Source organism: Xenopus laevis, chromosome 6L (assembly GCF_017654675.1).
Source record: "Xenopus laevis strain J_2021 chromosome 6L, Xenopus_laevis_v10.1, whole genome shotgun sequence".
Lineage (NCBI taxonomy): Eukaryota > Metazoa > Chordata > Amphibia > Anura > Pipidae > Xenopus > Xenopus laevis.
This window is the reverse complement of record NC_054381.1, coordinates 47012532-47037781: the sequence shown is the minus strand read 5'-3', so window position 1 is coordinate 47037781 and position 25250 is coordinate 47012532. Positions and strand designations below refer to the sequence as shown.

Below are 25250 nucleotides of genomic sequence, written 5' to 3'. Positions count from 1 at the left end.
AATATATGAAAACAGAAATACATGAATCGTGTTTTTCTTGGTGTTCTCTGTACTAATTTTAGCAAGCACTTAAAAAAATTCTGCTGAATAATTAAAAAAACATTTGGGACAATATTAACTTCTGACATGGTCCTAAGTACACTTTATCTAGGCAGCTGAATATAAAATATATGTACTAGTTTCTCACTGGTGACTAGTGATGGGCGAATCTGTGGCAAAACGCATTGAAGTCAATTTATACGTGCGACTATTTTGTCCAAATGCATAAAAGTCAATGGGTGTCCGAATAATTTTGACTCGCAACAATTTTATGCGCACGACAATTCTGACTCGCAAGATTTTTTTCTGTTGTGGCGGATTTTTCACCGGCAAACTCAACCTGCACCAACCCCCCGAGAACCCACACCTGACCCCTTAGAACCCACACCCAACTCTAACCCACCCGTGCACTCCTATTTATATACCAGCTGTGATGTCACGGAAAAGGGCAGGACACGCTGGCACGAGTATATAAAAATATATAAGTCCGGCGTCCATGCCCAGCAAATTTTGTCTGCAAGGCTTTGGGACAGCTTGCACATCACTACTTTTATCTTTCATTATAAGTATTCCAATTGAAATCATGCATTTAATTAATTTAATCCAAAAAACTGCCATATTTAAAATGAAAACATTTATTGCTTAAATAAATACTTACATGCTTTTTTAAAATAACTTTATTCTCTGAACATTCACAACAAGAGATATACAGTATGTTTCAGTCAGTCAAAAGTGTATAGTTCTATATGTAAATCTTTAATATATCACCTTTTGGGTTGGCCAACGCCTTTGAATCAGTTATATTTCTCTTTATTGAAATGTTTCTTTGTCTGGCATTTATATAAAATATTGTGGACATGAAGAATAAATAGTAGAAGACAGCTGTCACAAAAAATTAAATGGTTATAAACAGTTTTATAAAGATATGGAAATTAACAAATACCATGTACAGGTACTGTATATTATCAAAGCAGCATGGACAAATTTAATTCTGTAAACTTTCAAAACGGCAAGCTGCTTTTTATAAAATGATACATGAAAAGTGACTTGTTTGGAAGAATAGTACAGAAGATGTATAGGAAGACAATATTATCAATGGTGACAACTGTGCAAGTAGCTGATGAAATAATTCAAAGATGTATAGAAAATCTAGCAAAGTTTAGATGTCTCATCTATAGAATGGATAGGAGTAGCAGTCAACTTTATTGGCTCTAGTAGATACAAAAGCTTAATTTTTGTTTGATAAATCACATTGTAGTCTAAAAAAAGTGTAAATAAAAAAACTGAATATACTCATGTATGTTATGCAATTATTGTTGGACTCATCTCTAGTAATCCTTAAGAGAATTTGAATTCTTACAAATTTATTTTCATCTCTTATTTGTCAAAAATATTGAAATAAATTTCAGAATGTTTGCCACTAAAAAGACTTATCTTGCAAAATGGTGTTCTATATAACTATTTGTTTTTTTATGTCAGCAGTTTGATAGATCTTCGGTCTTACAGTTAAGCTTTACTTGGAATTCAACCCTACAAATATAGCTTTCATTTTAAAAAAAGGTTTGTGCTTCAGTGATTCCACTTTTATTTTCTGTCCTTTATGCGTCTTTGGTAAAAATGACCAATATCATTTGAGTATTTTTTATGTTTTACAAAATTGTAAAAGGAAGCACCTTGTGCAGACTCATGATAAACTATTTGTAAGAACCTCACTGAATTTTCGATACAATTTCTTAACTGGGATATGCTGAACACCATCAACTAAACTAAAGAATTGAGTTGAAGAAGAGTGCTGGATTTCTTTGGTCCCAGATTGGCAATGTAGTAAATCTATGGACAATGTTGAACATATTATAAAAAAGATTTACATTTGTAACAGTCTTACATCCTCAATAATACGTAGCATGGCAAAATATAAAGAAAAAAAAAGACAGTATTGCTTCATTTGTGTTAAAAGGAGGAAAATAGATTTACCAGTAATCCAAAGTTTTTCCTTTCTGGAAATCAATGTTTATTAAAACATCCATATAATCTTTTATTACTATACTATGACATTCCATATTTTTGGTATTTGATTTATGTTTTAGTTTATCTATTGCATACATTCATTCAACCTGCATGCAGTGGGGGCTATAATTTTAATTACATACACATTTGCTTAATAAATGGTTTAATTCAATATGCATAAGAATTGTGCATTTCTCTTGAAAACCGCAAGCTCTTACCAAAAAAGACATTGAGTTATAAATATTTTAAATAGTTAAATACATATTTCATAGCAAGTATATAAAAATAGCATTTATTTGATAAATAAATTAGGAGGTTTCATTAAAATGACAAATAACGTGCAACAACTAACCACCATCTACCAACTCTATTTGGTTGATTGTCTAGGAGATGACATGCAGCGATAATTGTCCTTATGTCTTCTCTGAACTGACAAATAGACCAGCAGGAGTCTTAGTCACCTGAAGCAAGCATTGACAGCATTATTGTTTTCAAATAACAATCAGGCACTCAGGAAAAAAACTGTTGCTTTTAAATACAATAACTCCCTACGACTTATGATCATGTGTTCTTTTAAATGTGCAGCTTTGACCCTTTGGGTCTTCAGTCTACAAAAAAAGTCTGGCACATGGACCAATAGGTTACATAAGTAATACACCCACCATGCTTCAAGATATACAGTAAGATGTTTTCTGTTATAATTCTTACATTTTCCAGTTTCAATACATCTTATCCCCTCTGCCAGCTTTTAAAGGCTATTGCCCTTTCATGCAATTATAGAAACCACTTCCTGCTGTCAGACTATCTAAGACATGATCATTTTACATTTATGGCTTTGTCATCTTTAAAATCTATTGTACTTGTCACAATCTCATGGGCATATTCTTCTCCAGAAAGTCTTGAAATGCCTGCTGTGCTCTCTAAGTCCCATGAACCAGGCAAATTTTCAAGGCTAAGTGAACTAATTGCACCTTGACTGAAGCCTTCTTCAGATCTACTAGGCAGAACAAGATGTAAAGAAGTCTCAGATGAGGAACCAAGAGATGGAGAAAGAGTTGCAGAGATAGACTGAAGGGGAGTTAATGTAGAGTCTGAATGTGGTGATGAAGACTTTAAAAATGGGAAGTGGTCTGCTTGAATCACTTGATAATGTGATGGAGAATATCCAAGGTTGGAAGTGTAATAATATTCACCATCTAAAGAGTTTGGAATATTTGATCCATTCCTTTGTGGGCTGCTTCCTACTGATGAAGGATCCATATTCCAAAGATCGGACACAACGGTATCTTGACAAAGCTGTGTTGGTGTGCCAACCAATGTCTCTGCTGGTCTTTGCGTGCAAGTTTGATTTGTTGTCCATGCCATTCTACTTTGTAATTGATCCATTGGGGACCCTATAGTAGTTCTGATTGCATCCAAAACAGTGCCATACGTTGAATAATATCCAACCGGTCTTTGTACTGCCAATAAATTCTCTAATATATTCATAACACTCTTCATATCCTTACCCAGCTGTGAAATATTTTGTGTTAATGAATTGACCTAGGGAAACAAAGCACTTAGCATTATATTACTACATAGGGAGATGGGGTAATGAGCAGTAAAGATAAAACATAATAAGAAAAAAGTATAAATTTAGTGTGAAATGTTGCATATAATAGAAATAATAGAGTAAGACCTTGTAGTGGTTATTGCCAGCATGCCTAAAATCACATGTAAAGGAAAGCTAATTTGTTCTGAATTGACTAAGCATAGCATACTTCATGCATAATAGACCTCTCAGGATTTTTAATATCTTTTACACTTTTGTGGGTGTAATCACAGTGTTGGATCTTGTAAGTGTAAAAAATTTGAACACATTAAAAAAGATATTCCAGACTGCTATATATATATATATATATATATATATATATATATATATATATATATATATATATATATAAATATATATATATATATATATATATATAAATATATACTGTATATATATATACTGTATATATATATAGATATATATATATATATATAATATATATATATAATACACTATATTTAAGTTTGTTCTGGTCATGAATTTGCCACATTTAGGTGAACATTTTTTTTTTGTTATATCTCAGCAGTAATTTTTCCTTTAACTTGAATAATGCATTTTCACATTAGTTGTAATCCATTTAACTTTTGGATTGACATTGCGTGCACTTATTTTAATGAATTCAATATATAGAATAATGTTCTTGCTAATGAACCATTTACTCATAGCACATGGCATAAACTACCCTTAACAAGAAAACTGCATAAAATGTAATTTTACTCCCCAGAAAGAATACTTGGCTTTATTCACACTAATAAAGAAAAAATTGGATAACGTTAAATGTAATTTGTACATTAAAAAGGGTCTTTTAAATAGAATCCAAAACTCTTTGCCTCTTACAAACGTTATCATGTTATTCAATCAATTTAATTATGATTTGTATTTATTATAAAATGGCAGGCTTGATTTAATAGGGTTCGCTTGGATTTTATGTCAGCCCCAAAGTAATATCATTTTCTTTATAGTAGATGGTGGATATGACAGGACAGTAGTATAAACAGCAGTTATGGACCCAATACAAGATTCAGTTTTGGATTTAGCTGAATCCCAACCATTTTTTTGGTTTCATTCAGATTTGGATGATTACATATTGTTCAGACATACTAAATCCAAAAATATTTTATGCAAATGTTTCAGGATTTTGGCTATATTTTAATATTTAATAGGATTGGGGTCAGACAAAGCTGGAGAGTGGGGGGGGCGGCAGCTGTGATCTATTTCGATTTTGCCAAAGTTTGATACCGTGCCCAAATAAATATTTGCTAACAATATTTTTTATGAACTATCTTTTTCCTCTACCGCTAATCTTTCAAAAATACAGAGAAACCTCATATGCTTTGATTGTTCCCCGATATTATGCTCCTGATACACATAACATTGTGTTATGGAATACCAGTTTGGTCACATTTCATTTCAAGCTGTGTCCCTTTATGAAAATGAAATAAAGAATTGTGTAAATAATTTTACATTTAAGCTATGGAATGTGTCTTGGAATAATTAACAAAGGTTACAAACACTTTACCTCATGGTTTAATCGGCATATCTGTTGTTTCGTTTCCTCTGCAGTAGTAAATAGTATTGCTGGATTAAAGTCAGAAACCTCTGTAAAGAAGAGAACCAAATGTTGAAAACAACTTTACAAACAAAATATAAAAAGTACAATCTTTTTACAGAAAGAGTATTTTATAGATAAACTAAAACATGTTATTTTCTCTGGTTTATAGTATAGTACAGACTTAAATTATTTTGAAACTGGTGTTTGTTTTTTTTAATAGGAGAAAGTATGAAGAACCCATGTGCTGCTGAATCATTTTTGCTCTTCCTATTTTACCAGACCTGACACAGTCTAGAAACTTTTGCTTAAATTGCCTTAAACCAAGCAACATTGCACTTTGGATAAAGTTAGTTTTACACCATGGATTAGATTACTTTATTCCAAGAAATTAAAAATGACCAATTGTGGACAAAGATAATTTAAGCTCCCCTATAACACAGAGGGAAATCATTTCCTGCACTTTTACTACAAGACATACAATGAAGTACTTTTAGACCCCCTCACAAAACTATACAATGAGATAGTTAACACACGTAAATTCCCCAGAGAAATGCTGCTATTAATAATTACAACTATCCCCAAACCAGGGAAATATCTAGCAATGTGTCAAAATTATAGTTCGATTGCATTCTTAAACGCTGATTTAAAAATATATGAGAAAATATTAGCTCTCCGATTGCAAGATATTTTACCCCAACTTGTACATAAAGACCAGATGGGCTTCCTCAAATAGAGACAAACCTACGATTGTACCCATAGATGCATTAACATCAAACATCACTCAGAAACCTCAAAATCCCCTCTCTAATTTTATCACTTGACGTGCAAAAGGCTTTTAAACGCATACATTGGGGATACATCCAAAAAGTCCTAGCGAAATTTGATTTCCCCTCCTATTTCACTACAGCAGTCATGGCCTTGTATACAGAACCAGCAGCCCAAGTAAATGTGGGAGGTAACCTATCTGAAAGCTTTTGCAGAACAAATGAAACTCAACAGGGCTGCCCTCTCTCCTCCCTTATTTTTACAATAGCTATGGAACCATTGGCTTAGACAATTAGAGACAATCCTGCCTTGCAAGGCGTGACCATAGCCATTTTAACCCATAAAATTGTACGCTGATGACATAATCCTTTCCCTCACCAACCCAAAATCTACTGCAAATTCTAGAAGGTTTTAGCAGCATATCACTAACCAAGTTGAATTAATCTAAAACCCAAGCTATGGGAGTAAATATCCCTGGAAACATTATAGTGCAGTTAAAAAATGCCTATCCATTTGAATGGAAACAGAAAGAGATTACATATTTGGGTATGCACTTATATTCTACGAAAAATCTACTCCAAGATTAGAGATGGCGCGAACTGTTCGCCGGCGAACTTGTTCGCGCGAACATCGGGTGTTCGCGCTCGCCGGAAGTTCGCGAACGTCGCGCGACGTTCGCCATTTTGGGTTCGCCATTGTTGGCGCTTTTTTTTGCCCTCTCACCCCAGACCAGCAGGTACATGGCAGCCAATCAGGAAGCTCTCCCCTGGACCACTCCCCTTCCCTATAAAAACCGAAGCCCTGCAGCGTTTTTTCACTCTGCCTGTGTGTGCTGAAGAGATAGTGTAGGGAGAGAGCTGCTGCCTGTTAGTGATTTCAGGGACAGTTGAAAGTTTGCTGGCTAGTAATCGTTTTGATACTGCTCTGTTATTGGAGGGACAGAAGTCTGCAGGGGTTTGAGGGACATTTAAGCTTAGGTAGCTTTGCTGGCTAGTAATCTACCTTCTACTGCAGTGCTCTGTATGTAGCTGCAGTGGGCAGCTGTCCTGCTTCTGATCTCATCTGTTGACTGCTGCAATAACAGTAGTCCTTGTAAGGACTGCTTTTATTTATTTTTTTGTTGTTTTACTACTACTACTACTACTACTATAAGAGCCCAGTGCTATTAGTCTAGCAGTGTTGGGGAGTGGGACTGGTGTGCTAATCTGCTGCTCCTAGTAGTTCAGCAGCACCAACTTTAATTTTTTTTTTTAATATTCATTTTTTTTTTATTTTACTTTTTTTATTTTACTACCGCTGTAGTAGTGTATAAGTTGACCTTTTAGGCATTATTTGCCCTGTAGGCATTTTTTGCCCAGTGTGTTATTCAACCAACTGCCATCTAGCTGTGTGACCTTGTTCACATTCTGTCTAAATATCCATAATATTACCGTCTCCAGAAAAAACACCGGAGTGACTTTTTTCAAGCAGCCATAATATATTTTACGTAATCCGTATCCATCGCTGTAGTAGTGTATAAGTTGACCTTTTAGGCATTATTTGCCCTGTAGGCATTTTTTGCCCAGTGTGTTATTCAACCAACTGCCATCTAGCTGTGTGACCTTGTTCACATTCTGTCTAAATATCCATAATATTACCGTCTCCAGAAAAAACACCGGAGTGACTTTTTTCAAGCAGCCATAATATATTTTACGTAATCCGTATCCATCGCTGTATTAGTGTATAAATTGACCTTTTAGGCATTATTTGCCCAGTTTTTTTGGCCGCAGCCACTGAAGCACAGAGGCCAGAAAAAATATGCCATATAAATGCTGAAAATAGTCATTTTTTGCCATACGTTGACTCAACGTATATGGCAAAAAATTACTATTTTCAGCATTTATATGGCATATTTTTTCTGGCAACTGTGCTTCAGTGGCTGCGACCAAAAAAACTGGGCAAACAATGCCTACAAGGTCAACGTATGGCAAAAAATGACTATTTTCAGCATTTATATGGCATATTTTTTCTGGCAACTGTGCTTCAGTGGCTGCAACCAAAAAAACTGGGCAAACAATGTCTACAAGGTCAACGTATGGCGAAAAATTACTATTTTCAGCATTTATATGGCATATTTTTTCTGGCAACTGTGCTTCAGTGGCTGCGTCCAAAAAAACTGGGCAAACAATGCCTACAAGGTCAACGTATGGCAGTTGTTTAAAGAGAACAGTAGATTACTAGCCAGCAAAGCTACCTAAGCTAAAATGTCCCTCAAATCCCTGCAGACTTCTGTCCCTCCAATACAGAGCAGTATCAAGCAGATTACTAGCCAGCAAACTTACTATCATCTGTCCCTGAAATCACTAACAGCTCTCCCCCTACACTATCTCTTCCAAGCACACACAGGCAGATTTTTCAGATACATTTTTGCCCTTGATCCCCCTCTGGCATGCCACTGTCCAGGTCGTTGCACCCTTTAAACAACTTTAAAATCATTTTTCTGGCCAGAAATGTCTTTTTTAGATGTTAAAGTTCGCCTTCCCATTGAAGTCTATGGGGTTCGCGAACCGTTCGCGAACCGCTCGCATTTTTGCGCAAGTTTGCGAATATGTTCGCGAACTTTTTTTCCGACGTTCGCTACATCCCTATCCAAGATAACTTTGTTCCATTAATACAAAAAATTAGAGAGGAAATTGCCTCATGGAAAATTATATTTATATCTTTGAATTGTAGGATACAAGCCTTGAAAATGATATGTCTACCTAAAGTGTTGAAAGCTTGGTGCGAGTTGCGCCAATTGCTTTATCATGACCATACTTTAAATTACAACAACGTTTTACATCCTTCATATGGAACTCAAAGAAACCCCACTTATCACAACATATCCTACAACAAGAACTAAAAAAAGGTGGATTAGCTTCCCCTGGCATTATACTATATCATAAAGCAACAATACTGGGTCAGTTAGCACAATTAAACCTGCCTCTAGGATCCAAACACTAGGTCAACATTGAAAATTTACATCTATACCCTTGGACCCCAACTCAAATTTTCACCTCTAACAGACCAACTAAATTCTGTAACCCAAGAACCATCCCACAACATCTTTGGTGGATTATAAAGAACTGGTGACTGATATGTAACTCTAAACATATTTCACCATATCCATCTTCACTCTTACCGCTGGATACAATCACAATGGAAATGCCCTCTCTTCAAATAAATATTTGGACTCAGAATGGGGCATATTCCCTTCTACTACTAACTGAACACCAAACACTAAAAACATTTACCTCCATACCGAAGGAATTCTACCTTCTGCCTTCAGCCTGCAGATCCCCCACTATTCACATAAATGGATCCAACAAATAAGCAGATTTCCAATTTACAATTAGCTGATTTACAAATTCGAATTAGGGTTTTCTGAAACTTGAATATTTGAGATTTATTAAAAGCAATAAATATGGAAAAACTCAAACGTAAACATTCGCTATCTAAAAGCTGGAGAGTACATGGAAAAGTCAATTGGAGTTGTTCTAGCAAAATCCAAGCAATTTTTTCAATTTGAATTATTCAAGTGAAAGTTTAAAATGATGAGTAGAATGTGATTATACTGTGGAGTTTAAGGAATAAAGGTTTCAAAAAAATTAAAGATTCACAAATTGAAACGTTAATAAATAGGCCTCTAAAAACACAGAAAGGATAATACAGGTATATGATCTATTTTCCTGAATGATTGAGACCTGCAGTTTTCCTGGTAAGGGGTACCTGGCTTTCCCTCTCTACTTTTCCCAACATATGGCACATAAACAATACACTGGGATCATGTGTAGGGCAATATAACAACTCCAGGTTTCCCTGGCTTGTGTAGTGTAATGTATTGGCTGCAACATATACATCCATTTAACTTTGACTTCCCATTTTTGCAAATTAGCCAACACTAGTGCAACTTCGATTCACTTGCCGCAGTAACACAAACGCTACTTCGCCAGCGCTTGGCACCCTGGACGCAACTTCGGATTTTAGCGTTGTCCTGACGGATCTACACCTGGCGAAGTGTTGCAATGTGAGCGAATCGGACGCTAGCGCAAATTCGGCACTTAGTAAATCTGCCCCTATGGGAGATGGCATGTTCCGCAGCATCGCAGTTGGCTACTAATTTTTTTGACTTTACTCTTTGGGATTAGGAAGTATATTGGCTTTATTTTGCCCTGTTAAAAGTAAGAAACAAAACCCACAGATATTTCCTAGGTATCAGATAAGCAAAAAGCAGCCAAACCAGCTTCTATTTGCCTACAGAGGTTCCATTAAAATGTGTAAACTAAATGGTTTGTCTCTTGTCCTTGCATCACTAATACTTCTACCAATTAAACCAAAGTATTCTTTCCAGAATTTTTCAAAGTAATGTAAAAATGATGGGTAAAAGTGAGTGCTAAGACCATATATGACTGACTGCTAGAGTTGAATGCACCATTTAGTTATTGTGTATCTGAATACCCTTCTCAATGAAACATGAACTCACAGTGAATAGGCTTCCCTGACAGTGGCAGGAGCCCCTCCTTTGGTAGCTGTGAGCTGGACAAAACTGATCAGCTCTAAGTACCCCATCTATATATATATATGTGGTCTGTCAGCAATAGTATTTAAAGATTATATTCTTGTTCTGATTCAGTCATTTCATCTCCTGCACATGGAACTAAAGAAATTCAGTTTCAAAAAGTGTTTTTTAGTGCCAGGTCAAGTATTAATTGTGAGCAAATAATGCCTGGTCTATCTGCAAGATACTGATAATTAGAAACCATAAATGAACTTGTTAATATAAGCATATAAGTAGGTTTAATCAAAATTAAAAAAAAATACTGATAAATATTTCACAACACCTTTACTATAAATATGATGTATTATATAGAGTTTTACAGATCCAGACCTATAAACAAATTGGATACACTTACGCGTGGCAACCCATTTTTTCTAATACTAAGCGAAGGCCCACTTGAGTAATACACTGTAGTTACAGTGTATTACTCAAGGCCTTACAAAAAGGCCTTTTATTTTGAGTGGCCAGGGCCTCTATTTCCATAATCTTTATTTGGAAGTGTTCATTGCAGCCATATTGTACCATCTGGATGGTTGGAGTAATTAGCCAATTTGGAGAAACCGCACACCTCACAAACCCAAGCAGAGTTTCCTTGTGCTCAGTGGTAGGGGAATCGTCAACCGCCCAGCCAAGGTACGTAGAAGGATCACTGGCACACAGGAGTTTGGTTAAGCAGGGCAAGCCCTTGCAATTTTATTAATGCAGTGCAACGTTTCGGGGCACGCCCCTTTGCTTGACAAAGGGGCCTGTCCCGAAACGTTGCACTGCATTAATAAAATTGCAAGGGCTTGCCCTGCTTAACCAAACTCCTGTGCGCCGGTGATCCTTCTACGTGGTTGGAGTAATTAGTCATAGAAGTTCATAGATTCAGTAGCTTTGGAGAACTGTACAATCCAAACAGTATATACTGTATGAAGTGCTACACAATCAAATAACATTCATAGAGAACAATACCTCTTGTTGGTTGCCCTAATCGAGCTTCTTGTCTTAGCCGATAAGCTTCAAAATCAAAAGCTTGTCCTTCATCATTGCTATTTTTATCTTCAATTCCATCCACAACTCTGCCAACAGAAAGAAACACACAAATAAGGGTTATTAATTGCCTTATAATTTATTTAAAAAAAATAAATAAAAAAAAATATATATATATATATATATACACACACACACAGAAGAAAATGTTGTATCCAATTATATTAAAGGAGAACTAAACCCCAAAAATGATTAGGCTAGAAATGCCATATTTTATATACTTATACCAGCCTAATGGCTTAGAACCTATAATGTTTTCCTATTTTGGAATTTGTTAGGAGTGTCTGAGACATGCACATACTGTGTGTTTTGAGCAGCTGTTTAAAGGACCAGTTTTAAATTTGTTTGTACATAACGTAAAAAAAAACTCCAAGACACATTTAACTTTAAATTCACAAAGTCTTTATTAAGAAATAATTTACCTATATTCCGCTTGCACTCCTCTTCAGAAAAGGCGATAGGGCGACGATCCATCGTGCGGCGCTTTATTTCTCCTCCCTGCCTTCTTTAGGAGATAGCTAGGGAGGAGAAATCGAGCGCCGCACAATGGATTGTTGTCCTGTCGCCTTTTCTGAAGAGGAGCGCAAGCTGAGTATTGGTAAGTTTAAATGTGTCTTGATTTTTTCATTATGTACAAAAAATGTTTGACTTTTTTTTATGTTACTGGTTCTTTAAGAGCTGTTTAAGCGCTACTGTAAGTTTAGGGGTTGTCCGAAATCATCAAGCAAAGATGATGATCACATGTCATTAGCTGATGCTACAGAGCTGATTATTAAATTTGGGTGCTAACTGTGCTGGTTTCTGTGGTGCCATGTACTAATAATCTGAATTATTATTGTGACACTTATACAGTGTTATATATATTCAGTATATTGTTCATCGTTCCCTAAGATCAGTAAGTGACAGCAGCAAAGAATATATGCAGTGAATCAGGAAAAAGGTAAATGGGAGTTGGCATCTTGCAAGGCATAGATCTTTAGGGCTGTGGTTGCCTTGGGCTGGTGTAGAAGCCCAAAACACAATTCACAACATCTCTGCCCTGCTTCTTTCATTAAATGTTAGTTCTCCTAAAATATTACTATACAGCCACGCTATTTTGTTTATTATCTTTTCTGTGAGGTCAGAGAAGCATTTTGCAGATTGGGATAATTAAGAGAAACTGCTGGGAATGAGCTTTTTCTTAATACTCCAAACTATAACTAAAGTTAGAAAATACCATATTCATATCCTTGCATCATTTTAAACTGTGCTCTTAAGATCTTTTTTAGTGATGGGCAAATTTGTCCCGTTTCGCTTGGCCACGAAATTCCTGAGTTTCCAGCGAAATTCACAAAAAAAGATTTATAAAATTGACGATGGTAACAATTTCGACACGGAGACAATTGCCGCACATTAATAATTTCGCCCGCGGCGAAATTGTCACCAGTGACGAAAATGACGCAAATTCACAGCAAATTCACACCTTGGAGAATAAATTCGCCCATCACTACCCTTTTAACAACCTTTATTTATAAAAGGAAATTTCCTTCAAGGGATTTTGTCATGATTTTATGGGGTAGTTTTTATTTCTAAATTACACAGTTTACATTGCAAATAATTCACTCTACAATATAAAAATTCATTCCTGAATCAGCAAAATTTTGCATGGACATTCAAATGATTTTAAGTGGGATCAACACCCATTATAAGTGTTAAATTAGAACTCACCACAGTAAAATCTCTTCCATCTCTAGTAATTTCTATTGATTTTTAGAGCTGTATTTATCAATGGGTGAAAGTTAGAAGTTACCATTTAATAAAAAGGCCCATAGGAATGAATAGTGGAATTCTACTGCAGTGAGCTTTACTTTCACATTTTGAAAAAGTTGCCCCTAAGTGTATCAACCAACCTTTTCAAAAACAACAATAGATAAAAAAACATACTCGAGTCTAGAATACATTTACATTTAGTGGCAATGATATATCTGGCCACAATATTCTCTAATCACGTGCAAAGGCATTATACTATGCCTTCTACTCATCCTCACTAACAATTCAATAAATCAATAAACCATAAAAAGCAAAATATACATTAACATATGCTGATTTGTCCTTCCACAAAGAGATAACCCTCCATATATATATATATATATATATATATATATATATATATATATATATATATATATATATATATATATATATATATATATATATAAACACATGTATGTACCCGATGAATAACACCCAATAAGGTAATATTAGTGCATCAAAAGGAAAGCAGGAATAAAAGTCCAAAGCAAGAAGCTTTGAGAAATAGTTCCTTGCACTTTTTGTAGTATAATCAAAAGCTGAATAGACCATTATGGATCCAATATAATAGTAAAATATATCACTCTGTATAGAAAGATATCCTGATTGTACCCCAACTAACCCATATACAATACAAATAGCATACACACTGATCACTGAGAAAGCTCTCTGCCATACTTAATATCAATTTGCTTAAATACTTCAGCCTCCTCCATTCATCATTTAGGAGGCCATAGGACATGTTAATGTTACATGGTACAGGTATTGTAAGCAAAGAATTTCAGCAGATGCTTATTACTTATAGTAAATAACAAAAACACAGCTTGTGAGTAGTGATGGGCGAATTTGCGCCGTTTCGCTTCGCCGAAAAATTTGCGAATTTCGCGAAACGGCGAAAAAATCGCGAAACGGCGCCGGCGTCTCGTTTTTGAATAAATTCGCCCATCACTACTTGTGAGTATCATGCACCCATTGTTACATAGTTACATAGTTAAATTGGGTTGCAAAAAGACAAAGACCATCAAGTTCAACCCCTCCACATTAAAACCCAGCATCCATACACACACCTCTCCATACCCTCACATAAATTATATATACCCATATCTATACTAAGGGGGTTATTTATCAAGGTCCGAATATATCGAACCTCAAATAATTCGTAGTTTTTGGAACAAAAAAAAACTATACATTTTTCAATATTTATGTTCGGTGGTCTAAAAGCTGAAACCCTGGCATCTAAAAGCTCTCGAGGTCCTGTATAAGTCAATGGGGAAGGTCCCAGTGTCTGCGCTGATGTCCGATATCTGATGATTTCGGGGTGTTGGTGCCAAAAAATTTGAAAAAATCTTTCTACGGAAAACTCCAAAGTTTGCCTCACCCTATTTTTTCAGCTTTTTTCTTCATCAATAAGGTCCATTTGGGAATTTGGAGTTGCTCGAAGTTTGATATTAGAAATACTGAGATAAATTCGGACCTTGATAAACAACCCCCTAAATATAGAATTTAGTATCACAATAGCCTTTTATATTATATCTGCCCAAGAAATCATCCAAGCCATTCTTAAAAGCATTAGCAGAATCAGCCATCACAACATCACCCGGCAGTGCATTCCACAACCTCACTGTCCTGACTGTGAAGAACCCCCTACGTTGCATCAAATGAAAGTTCTTTTCTTCTAGTCTAAAGGGGTGGCCTCTGGTACGGTGATCCACTTTATGGGTAAAAAGGTCCCCTGCTATTTGTCTATAATGTCCTTTAATGTACTTGTAAAGTGTAATCATGTCCCCTCGCAAGCGCCTTTTTTCCAGAGAAACCAACCGCTACCTTGACAGTCAACCCTCATAATTTAAGTCTTCCATCCCTCTAACCAGTTCAGTTGCAGGTCTCTGCACTTTCTCCAGCTCACAACTCCAGCTTCAACTCTTAGGCAAAGAAACCCAATTAGTAGCAGATTTTTCTCTCCATGTTGGGACCTACTTCGTGGTCGTCAGTACGAAAATGGGGCTTTTTCTATTTTAAATAAATATTTCACTTTAATGTGACACCGTACTCCAGCTACCTGTGCAAATGTATGAATCAAAGAAAGGACAATTGACAAAAGTATCACAATGTTTTGCAAGTATGTTAGTCTTTATGAGTGGTGCCTCTGTAATTATTTTACAGCTTCAGGCAACATCAAGGCACACAGCTGAATATTTAAACTGTAATGCAGTACATGATGATTCCAAAACTAAATGATGCTTGTCTTATATACTGTGACAGTTTTGTCCCCACTGCTAACTGCATTTCCGTTTAAGTTGATGTTTTCAGCTAGCCTTTTCTTTGTGAAAGTTGTCAGTCATAAGAAACCGGCACCATTTTTGTGTAATTGCCGTAGGCAGAGTAACCAGGTCACTATATCTGTTTCTAATATACCAAGGCACAGGGAGCATCTTAACAGATGAGACAGCACTATTATTAGAAGCAGTTCATCTTGTGCCTATTACACATAAAAAAATGAGATGAAAAGCCAAATACTGCTATGGAAAACACCCCACAACAATGAAATTGATGTTAAGGTTATTATGGGGCACATTTACTAAGGGTCGAATTTCGAAGTCAAAAAACTTCGAAATTCGACCATCGAATTTGATACTTCGATAGGCGAAGTATTTTTTTCTTTCGAAGATAAAATCGTTCGATTGTTCGATTAAATCGCTCTAATCGAACGATTTTAAAAAAAATACTACAAAAGGATAGGGAATGATAGGAAGTCTAGTCATTCCCAATAGACTATATTGAACTCTACGCTGACATTCCGAAAAAAAAATGAATCTAGGTTTGATGGGGGAAGATATGGATGGAATTTCAGTGGTAAGAAAATGAAAAATAGAATAAAATTTGAAAGCAGATTCAAATTCCAAATTCGAGGTATTTGGATAAAAAAAGTGGTAACTCTGTGAGGAACAGAATAGACACCCATATTATTCTACAGGTCCAGGGCAAAGCCAAATAAAGTAATGATTTCTCAGGACTGCTGTTTGCCTTTGCCTAAATTACTGTACCGGAAATATTGATTCACATTTTCACAGAACAAGAACACTTAAATCACCTGGGACTTAAATCTGGAGGGCCAAGGCTTGTGACAGTTGGCAGATTAAGCATTAAGTTCTTCTCTTGTTTTCTGCTGTTAAGGTTAGGTTCATTTTCCTGCCATGTCTTTGTTGAACTTGGATTGCATGTTCTTAATGGGGACTTAAATGGAACTGTTCCTGGGAAGGACTTTAAATGAATCCCTAGAGAACTATTATTGGAGGCAGATTTCTTATACTTTGCGGTTGTATTCCGAGTATGAATTGGAGAGGGGGATGAAGGCTCTTCCTCTCCACTGTCGTATTCATCTTCCACAATTGACGATAGTCTATTATTTATACTGCCATTACCCCGAAGATCTGTCTGAAAGAAAAAAAAAATAAAAAGTATAGAATGGCAAACTAAGCGGAAATGAATTATGTTGTAATTTGTTTTTATACACATTGGGCATTACAACTATACAAAAACAATTGTTATAATTTACTGAGATAAATACACCTCTTTATTGATGGCTATAGAACTCTCTCGCTATCTGTGCTACATTTGTTACCAGTTCTGCACTATATGATGCAGATTTGTGTGGTTTTCTTTGAGGTCATATTCAAAAGGTTTGTGTACTGAACTATAATGGGCAGATTTATCAAAGGTCAAAGTGAAAATTCGAATGAAAAAAATTTGAATTTCAAGCTAATTTTTGTGTACTTCGACTAGGGAATAGTCAATTTATAGGATGTTATAAAAAGCAGTACACTATACACTTAGGGGCAGATTTATCAAGGGTCGATATTTTGAATCTGAAAAACATGAAAATTCTAATTAAAAAAGACCAACCGAAATTTATTAAAAAAACCTCAACATTTTTGCAGATGAATAGTCTGCATTCGTTCAAATTAGTCCGAATTCGAATCGTATGAATCTAAGTAATTGCACATTTGAATCGTATGCACCAATTGACTCCAAATAAGTTCTAGGAGGTCCCTCATAGGCTAAAACAGCAATTTGGCAGGTTTTGATGGGATTTATACTACCTAAGTTCATGGGGAGGCACATTTATCAAGGGTCAAATTTTGAATTCATGTTTTAAACTCCCTTAAACTCCCATAAATTTAAAATTTGACTATCGAAATGTATTAATAAAATCATTTTTTAAAACTTGGACGAATTTAAACAACCCAAAAATTTGAATTTGATCAAACTCTATTTAAGTTTTTTCTCTGAAAAAAATTTGAATGTCAGGAAGCCTGCAAACATCTCCAAATTGATCCCTGGACCTCTCCCATTGACTTAAACAGCAATTTGGCAGGTTTTAGGTGATGGATAGTCAAATGCAAATTCTGAAATGACCAGAGTATGATAAATCTCGAAAATCTATTTTGATGTTTTTTAAAAACTCGAATCGAATTTGGATAACTCCGTACTTGAATTTGACAGTTTTGACCATAAAAAAAATCGGAAATTCGAATTTTCAATGCAACCCTTGATAAATCTGCCCCTTAATGTACTGTAAAATACTGTAAGATACTGAATAGTGTCATAGAGAAAAATAATAGAAAAAAAGATGTGAATTGTTTATTTCAATAAGATACTTTGCATTCTATACTGTGTTTTTACTAAGCTATTTATCTGTTATTAAAATCTTGCCATACCTTGACTAGGAGAGTTTTATTCCCATTGTCTAACGTATATTGAGCATCCTGTTTTCATACTGTTATGGTAACACTTCAGATAATCACAGTTTATCTTCTTACCGTTTATTTGCACTGTAGACCTGTATGTAATGTGATGAGATCAGACTGAGAGCAGGGCAACCTGCTGGCAGCTGAATAGCATTGTGTGAAGTGCCTATTTTGCATAGAAGACTAAATCAGATCTGTTGCAAGAGTGGGTGTGAATGATTTCTTATTAATGTTTCACTAATGATGAAATTCTTTGGAATGTCAGTCTACAATGTATTTAAATACAACTACTTTACAGAGACTTGTGATCTGTTATTTTACATATGAACACACAGACACACATATATATATACTGTATATATATATATACTGTATGCATAGCCTGTAAATTATATCCTTATAAATAGTGCTTAGTGATGTCATCAGTTACAGTCAGCGCTTAGTGATGTAATTTCTGTCACATGACTCACTGAAACTTGTATGGCTCATGGTTTTATATGGTCATAGAATTCCTCAGTGAATTATAATATCCTTAAATTTTACAGTAGGGCTACACGACTCACTATATATGTTTGTGACTGTGTGCATTTGTGTTCATATATATAATTTATATATATTGTTACAAGTTCAGGCATGTGGATTGTGGGCTTCACAGCTCACTCCAGCATAACATCTAATATATGGGTCTTGTCCATCATCACCATGAGATATTGGCCCATGGTTATTTTTTTAGCAGAGAAACCCTCCTCCTTTTAATTAGGGAAAACCACCCATACATTTCTGTAGCCTAATAATCAAGAAGGTACCTTAATTGGAAACCAAAGAACTTGAATTGGAAACTTAGAGTGGGCCACCTACTTTGCAATAAGGGACCATGTGCACCAGCTTAAGTTTAAGAGGCTTATTTATCAAGGGTTGAATTTAGAGTTTATGGGAGTTTATAAAAACTCCCCTAAACCCCCATAAGCTCAAAATTCTAAAAGAACATGACCAATCCAAATGTATCGATCTTTTTAAATTAGGGTGAATAGAATTGACCTGCAAAAAAAAAAAATTCTCAAAAGTCTACAAACGACCACAAATTGATTGTAGGAGGTCCCCCATAAAACGCCAATTTGGCAGGTCTTAGATGGCGAATAGTCGAATTCAAATTCTTAAGGGGACAGTAAATGATAAATTTCAAAATTCGAATTTCTAATTTTTTTCAACTTGAATCAAATTTGGACTATTCCCTAGTCGAATTACACTAAAATAAACTCGAAATTCAAATTTAAAAATTCTAATTTTCAATTCGACCCTTGATAAATCTGCCCCTAAATTGACCTAGAGAAAAAAATATTGTTCCATATATGTGTACTGTATATATATATATATATATATATATATATATATATATATATATATATATACAGTATATATATATATATATATATATACAGTATATATATATATATATATATATATATATATATATATATATATATATATACATATATATATATACATATATATATATATATATATATATATATATATACATATAACACAGAGAGACAAACACAGAGAGACAAAAAAGTAACCTTATTGTCTTTAGACAGAACTACAAGACTGAAATTAAGACTAACGAAATACTAGATCATCACAAAGTCCAGAACTGGTCTGCATTTGCTTATTATTTATGCAAATTGATTTAGATGAGTAATGAACTCCATGGGGGCAAAGACTATTGTAAATCGATTGAAAAATTAATTTTCAAAGATTTAGTCAATATTCTGTAAAAGTCATTGTGAACAGTTCATTTATTTCTTTAAGATCCTGAAACCAATCACCTCTTGGTTGCTAAGAGCACATACTTTAGCCAGCCTATGTAGCTAGGTTTATGAAAGCAAAACACCTAGGTTAAAACAAAGCAAAATTAGGGCTCCCATCAAATTTATTTCCCACTGAACAGCAAAGTGGGATTACTTACTGTGCACACTGAGAACGCTGTGTATACAAATGAGTTGCAGTTGGAACACTACTTTCTGTAGTTGCATTTTTGTACTTTCACAATCTTCTTTTAGATTTTTTCCTGACTACTTTTTGCAGCTTTTTTCTTAAATAAGTCCTAAGTCTTTGAGCAGATTTGTCAAAGTGTCAGTAACAGCTCGCCCCAGAAAAACTCACCCACTTTCTATTTATTCCTATGTGATTTTTAGAAGTGTTTTTATCAAACTCTGTAACTCTAAATTTCACCCATTGATAAATACGCCTCTAAAAATGAATTGGTTAGGTGAGTTTTTCTGTGGTGAGCTCTAATCTCACATTAATGCTCCCTAGTGTGTGTTTTTGCATTTTTCCATGAATCAAGAAAAAAAGGCAACTCAATTGAGTGCCTTAATAACTGTGATGGTTTAAACAGAAGCTACTTAAAGGAAAACTATACCCCCAAAATGAATACTTAAGCAACAGATAGTTTATATCAAATTGAATGACATATTAAAGAATCTTACCAAAATGGAATATATATTTACATAAATATTGCCCTTTTACATCTCTTGCCGTGAACCACCATTTTGTGACTCTATCTGTGCTGCCTCAGAGATCACCTGACCAGAAATACTACAACACTAACTGTAACAGGAAGAAGTGAGGAAGCAAAAGACAGAACTCTGTCTGTTAATTGGCTCATGTGACCTTACATGTGGTTTGTATGCGTGCACAGTGAATCTTACGATCTCAGGGGGCGGCCCTTATTTTTTAAAATGGCAATTTTCTATTTATGATTACCCAATGGCACATACTACTAGAAAAGTATATTATTATGATAATGGTTCATTTACATGAAGCAGGGTTTTACACATGAGCTGTTTTACTCAGTATCTTTTAATAGAGACCTACATTGTTTGGGGGGTATAGTTTTCCTTTAAAGTAGAATTCCCCAGATACCTTGGATTATCCAATTGCAAACTGTCAGCTTCCAAATAGGATTTCAGAAACAATGTGCCAGTATAAGAGTGCTTTCTGAACTATAAAGAGTTGCCTAATCTGTGTTCTAAAAATGTATTTATACAAGTTTGATTCAATAATTCATGCAACAAGTATGTATTTCCAAGGAATTCCTGTTGACATTCATTGAACATAAATAAGAGTTTCACACTAAGCACAAGGATGGCTCCCTCCTCATTGGATTCATTGGGATTTGGTAGCAGGCAGTGATTTATTTCATACTATTGTAGCAAGAAATCAATTTTTTTTTAATAAACAGTATTCTCTGATCCAGGAAACTCTCCATCAATACTTTGGGGTCAGGCTCACCAGATGTATCTGCTATAAAAAGGCCTTAAAAGGATCAATTCAATATGTACATTTATAAAGCAAATATAGGAGATTTTAAAGTACACACATTGCTGGTGCCCAAGTGAATGTTTTGAGGAAGAGTCAATTTTTTTAATTTTTAATAGTATATACATTTGAGATTGCAAATAACAAGTGTTATACAGTGATGGACGAATTCCGCTGCGCTGAAAAATTTGCAAATTTCACGGGAAATTCGTGAAATGTGAAAAATTCACAAAACGTGAGTTTTGATGCCGGCTACAATTCCGACTCCAGCGACAATGCTGACGCGCATTAAGGTCAATGGGCGCCTATTAATTTTTGCCGGTGTTGGAATTGTTGCCGGTGAATTTTCACTCCAATTTCTAGAAGTTATTCGCTGGCGCCGAAACGGAAATTCGCATCAAATTCACACCTGGCAAATAAATTCACCCATCACTAGTGTTATACAATTAAGGATAGATGGACAACAGAATTCTTTGCATATCTTATACTTCTAGTAAGTACATTCTAAACCATCTGGTATATTACACATAAAATAATGAGGTCTCATGAGTTTGTTCAATGTTGATAAATGCAAGGTTATGCACTTTGGCAAAAATAATATAAATGCAAGTTATACACTAAATGGCAGTGTGTTGGGAGTTTCCTTATATGAGAAGGATCTATGAGTTTATGTAGATACTGTAAAAAGTTGTCTAATTCTGGGCAGTGTCATTCTGTGGCTACTAAAGCAAATAAAGTTCTGTCTTGCATAAAAAAGGGCATTAACTCAAGGGATGAAAACATAATTATGCCTCTTTATAGGTCCCTGGCAAGGCCTCATCTGGAGTATGCAGTGCAGTTTTGGACTCCAGTCCTTAACAGGGATATAAATGAGCTGGAGAGAGTGCAGAGACGTGTAACTATATTGGTTAGTGGAATGAAAGACTTAAATTATGAGGGTAGACTGTCAAGGTTGGGGTTGTTTTCTTGTCCTTGTGAGGGGACATGATTACACTTTACATGTCTATATGTATTTTGTGGTCACAGCCTCATTGCACCCCCGCCTAATGTTTTTAAAAATTAGTGGTGAGCACAACTTTCCCTTGTTTGTTATAGTTCTACAGGAGCAGTGACCAGCTCTATGTTGTAGCTCCCACCCTTCCCAGCTATAGTCAGGTGATCCCACTGGTGTCTAATAAAAGGGCAGCCAAGTTTGGGAGTTTTACTTTGAAAGCAGCAAGTAAGTTGCAGGTAAAACGTAGTCCCTTTGTAAAATATATAATTAAGCAATTGAATTCTTAATGAATCAAATGAAAATTGAGTGTAGGACTGGCCAGATATGTGATGACTTTGACGTAGTTGGCCAGCTTAAATATATTGCAATATATGGACAAACAATCCCTGTTTTGTTTAAAGGGTAAGGCATTTTTTAGTAGCAGTATGCACAAAATGTCTCTGTCTTAAATATATTGATAATGGGTTGAGTGCAGAGGACTCTTGTATTTGTCTATATGTATTTTGTGGTCACAGCCTCATTGCACCCCTGCCTAATGTTTTTAAAAATTAGTGTTGAGCGCAACTTTCCCTTGTTTGTTACACTTTACAAGTACATTAGAGGACATTATAGACAAATGGCAGGGGACCTTTTTACCCATAAAGAGGATCACCGTACCAGAGGCCACCCCTTTAGACTAGAAGAAAAGAACTTTCATTTGAAGCAACGTAGGGGGTTCTTCACAGTCAGGACAGTGAGGTTGTGGAATGCACTGCCGGGTGATGTTGGGATGGCTGATTCAGTTAATGCCTTTTAGAATGTCTTGGATGATTTTTTAAACAGACATAATATCAAAGGCTATTGTGATAGTAAACTCTATAGTTAGTATAGATATGGGTATATAGAATTTATATGAAAGTAGGGAAGGGTGTGTGTATGGATGCTGGGTTTTCATTTGGAGGGGTTGAACTTGATGGATTTTGTCTTTTTTCAACCCGATGTAACTATGTAACTATATGTAACTATTTTCTTATTTTCCCTGCATTTGGATGGTTTTATAACCTAAGAGAGCCATTGAACTTATTTCCTTTCATTCTACTGAAAGCTCAGAAAAAAAGGTATTTTCAGCCTCTCCATTGGTCCTAGAAACTGATTTCAGAGTGGGGACACAGAGACCAAAGAAACCTTCTTATGGCAGTAAATTGCATTGTATGGTGACAGTGGCATAGTCTGGACAGAATTTCAAAGGAGATTTAAGAATAAGCTATTTTTTTACCTCTAACCTATATCTGTTAAAATACACTGGTATTAAAGCTTTATTGGTATGCACTACGGAATAGTGGATTAAATTAAAGTTTCAGGTAATAGACTCTGTTGGAGAGGAGAGGAGAGGAGGCAATAGGATGGCACTTCTGCATAAACTTGAAATGCAATGGATCAATAGATTAGATACAATTTGGCCAAGGGGGTTGAACAAAGATTATACTCCAGCCAAGTTTATATTCCAGTAAGCATGTAGACAAATAAGTAATTTACTGTCCTCTAATCATAACAAACAACGTTATTCTATTTCTATTTTATTAAGGTTATTGAATGGGGAACGGAAATCGGAGAGCAGCTATTACCTTCTACAGACACAGTGAGGTTAAAGAGGGAACATAAATCATGATTCAATAAAAAGGTATATATAAGCATCTCAGATTCTTTTGATTTTCTGGACCTTTGGGATCTAATTCCCAGAGTATAAAATTTATGTTTTTTTACACAGATGCATAAATTTGAGGTACCATTGAGTCCTGATATTTAGGGGCCGATTCACTAACTTCGAGTGAAGGATTCGAAGTAAAAAAACTTCGAATTTCAAAGTGTTTTTTTGGGCTACTTCGACCATCGAATGGGCTACTACGACCTTCGACTACGACTTCGAAACGAACTATTCGAACTAAAAATCGTTCGACCATTCGATAGTCGAAGTACTGTCTCTTTAAGAAAAAACTTCGACCCCCTAGTTCGCCATCTAAAAGCTACCGAAGTCAATGTTAGCCTATGGGGAAGGTCCCCATAGGCTTGGCTAACTTTTTTTGATCGAAGGATATTCCTTCGATCGTTGGATTAAAATCCTTCGAATCGTTCGATTCGAAGGATTTTATCGTTCGATCGAAGGAATAATCCTTCGATCGCTCGATCGCACTATTTGCGCTAAAATCCTTCGACTTCGATATTCGAAGTCGAAGGATTTTAATTCCCAGTCGAATATCGAGGGTTAATTAACCCTCGATATTCGACCCTTTGTGAATCGGCCCCTTATTGTGTGGTAATAATTAAAATTTTTAAAGATGGACAATTACCATGAATTTGGACACTTTTTATTAATGAAGATGGAACACAAATTTTTTACACGTTACACGGACTGTTACACGGTTTTTATTCAATTTTATTGACTTTTGGAATTTTTATATTTATAACAGTGAGTGTATATGATCATTAAGCATGAAGTAATTCACGAATTGTCACAGGCATTCCCGTCCAGTACCTCCCCTAACCTTACCCCACCCACTTGTAACACTATTTAACACTGAACAGTATGTAATACTATAGGCTTGAGAAAGGGCCCTGTGAGGCCCGAAACGTTGCCTCTTATTTTGCCTACCTGCACAATTGAGCTGATAAAACCACAACGTTGAAAGTGAACTATAACTAACAGTGTGCTGCAGTTATTGGACTCTGTATCGAATTCTCTTGACCCGTGGCAGGTTGGGTTAATTACTGCTGAGCACCTGGTCCTCAAGGATTTTGCACTAGGTTGAGCACTCTAATATTGTGTGGAATATCTCCATCAGGTGGGACAC

General features: G+C 35.4%; 1 protein-coding gene across 2 annotated transcripts in view; it reads right to left on the bottom strand.

Annotated features, from left to right (window-relative positions):
- Positions 1-654: 654 nt before the first annotated feature.
- Positions 655-25250, bottom strand: part of LOC108718920 (potassium voltage-gated channel subfamily H member 8) — a 169593-nt gene continuing 144997 nt past the window's right edge. For both annotated transcript variants that reach the window (XM_041565998.1, XM_041565999.1), the window contains exons 14-17: positions 16448-16791; positions 11488-11594; positions 5160-5239; positions 655-3588 (exon numbers count right to left, since the gene is read on the bottom strand). In XM_041565998.1, coding sequence (XP_041421932.1) covers positions 2863-3588; positions 5160-5239; positions 11488-11594; positions 16448-16791 — 1257 coding nt within the window. In that variant the 3' untranslated portion in view covers positions 655-2862. The remainder of the gene's footprint in view (positions 3589-5159; positions 5240-11487; positions 11595-16447; positions 16792-25250) is intronic.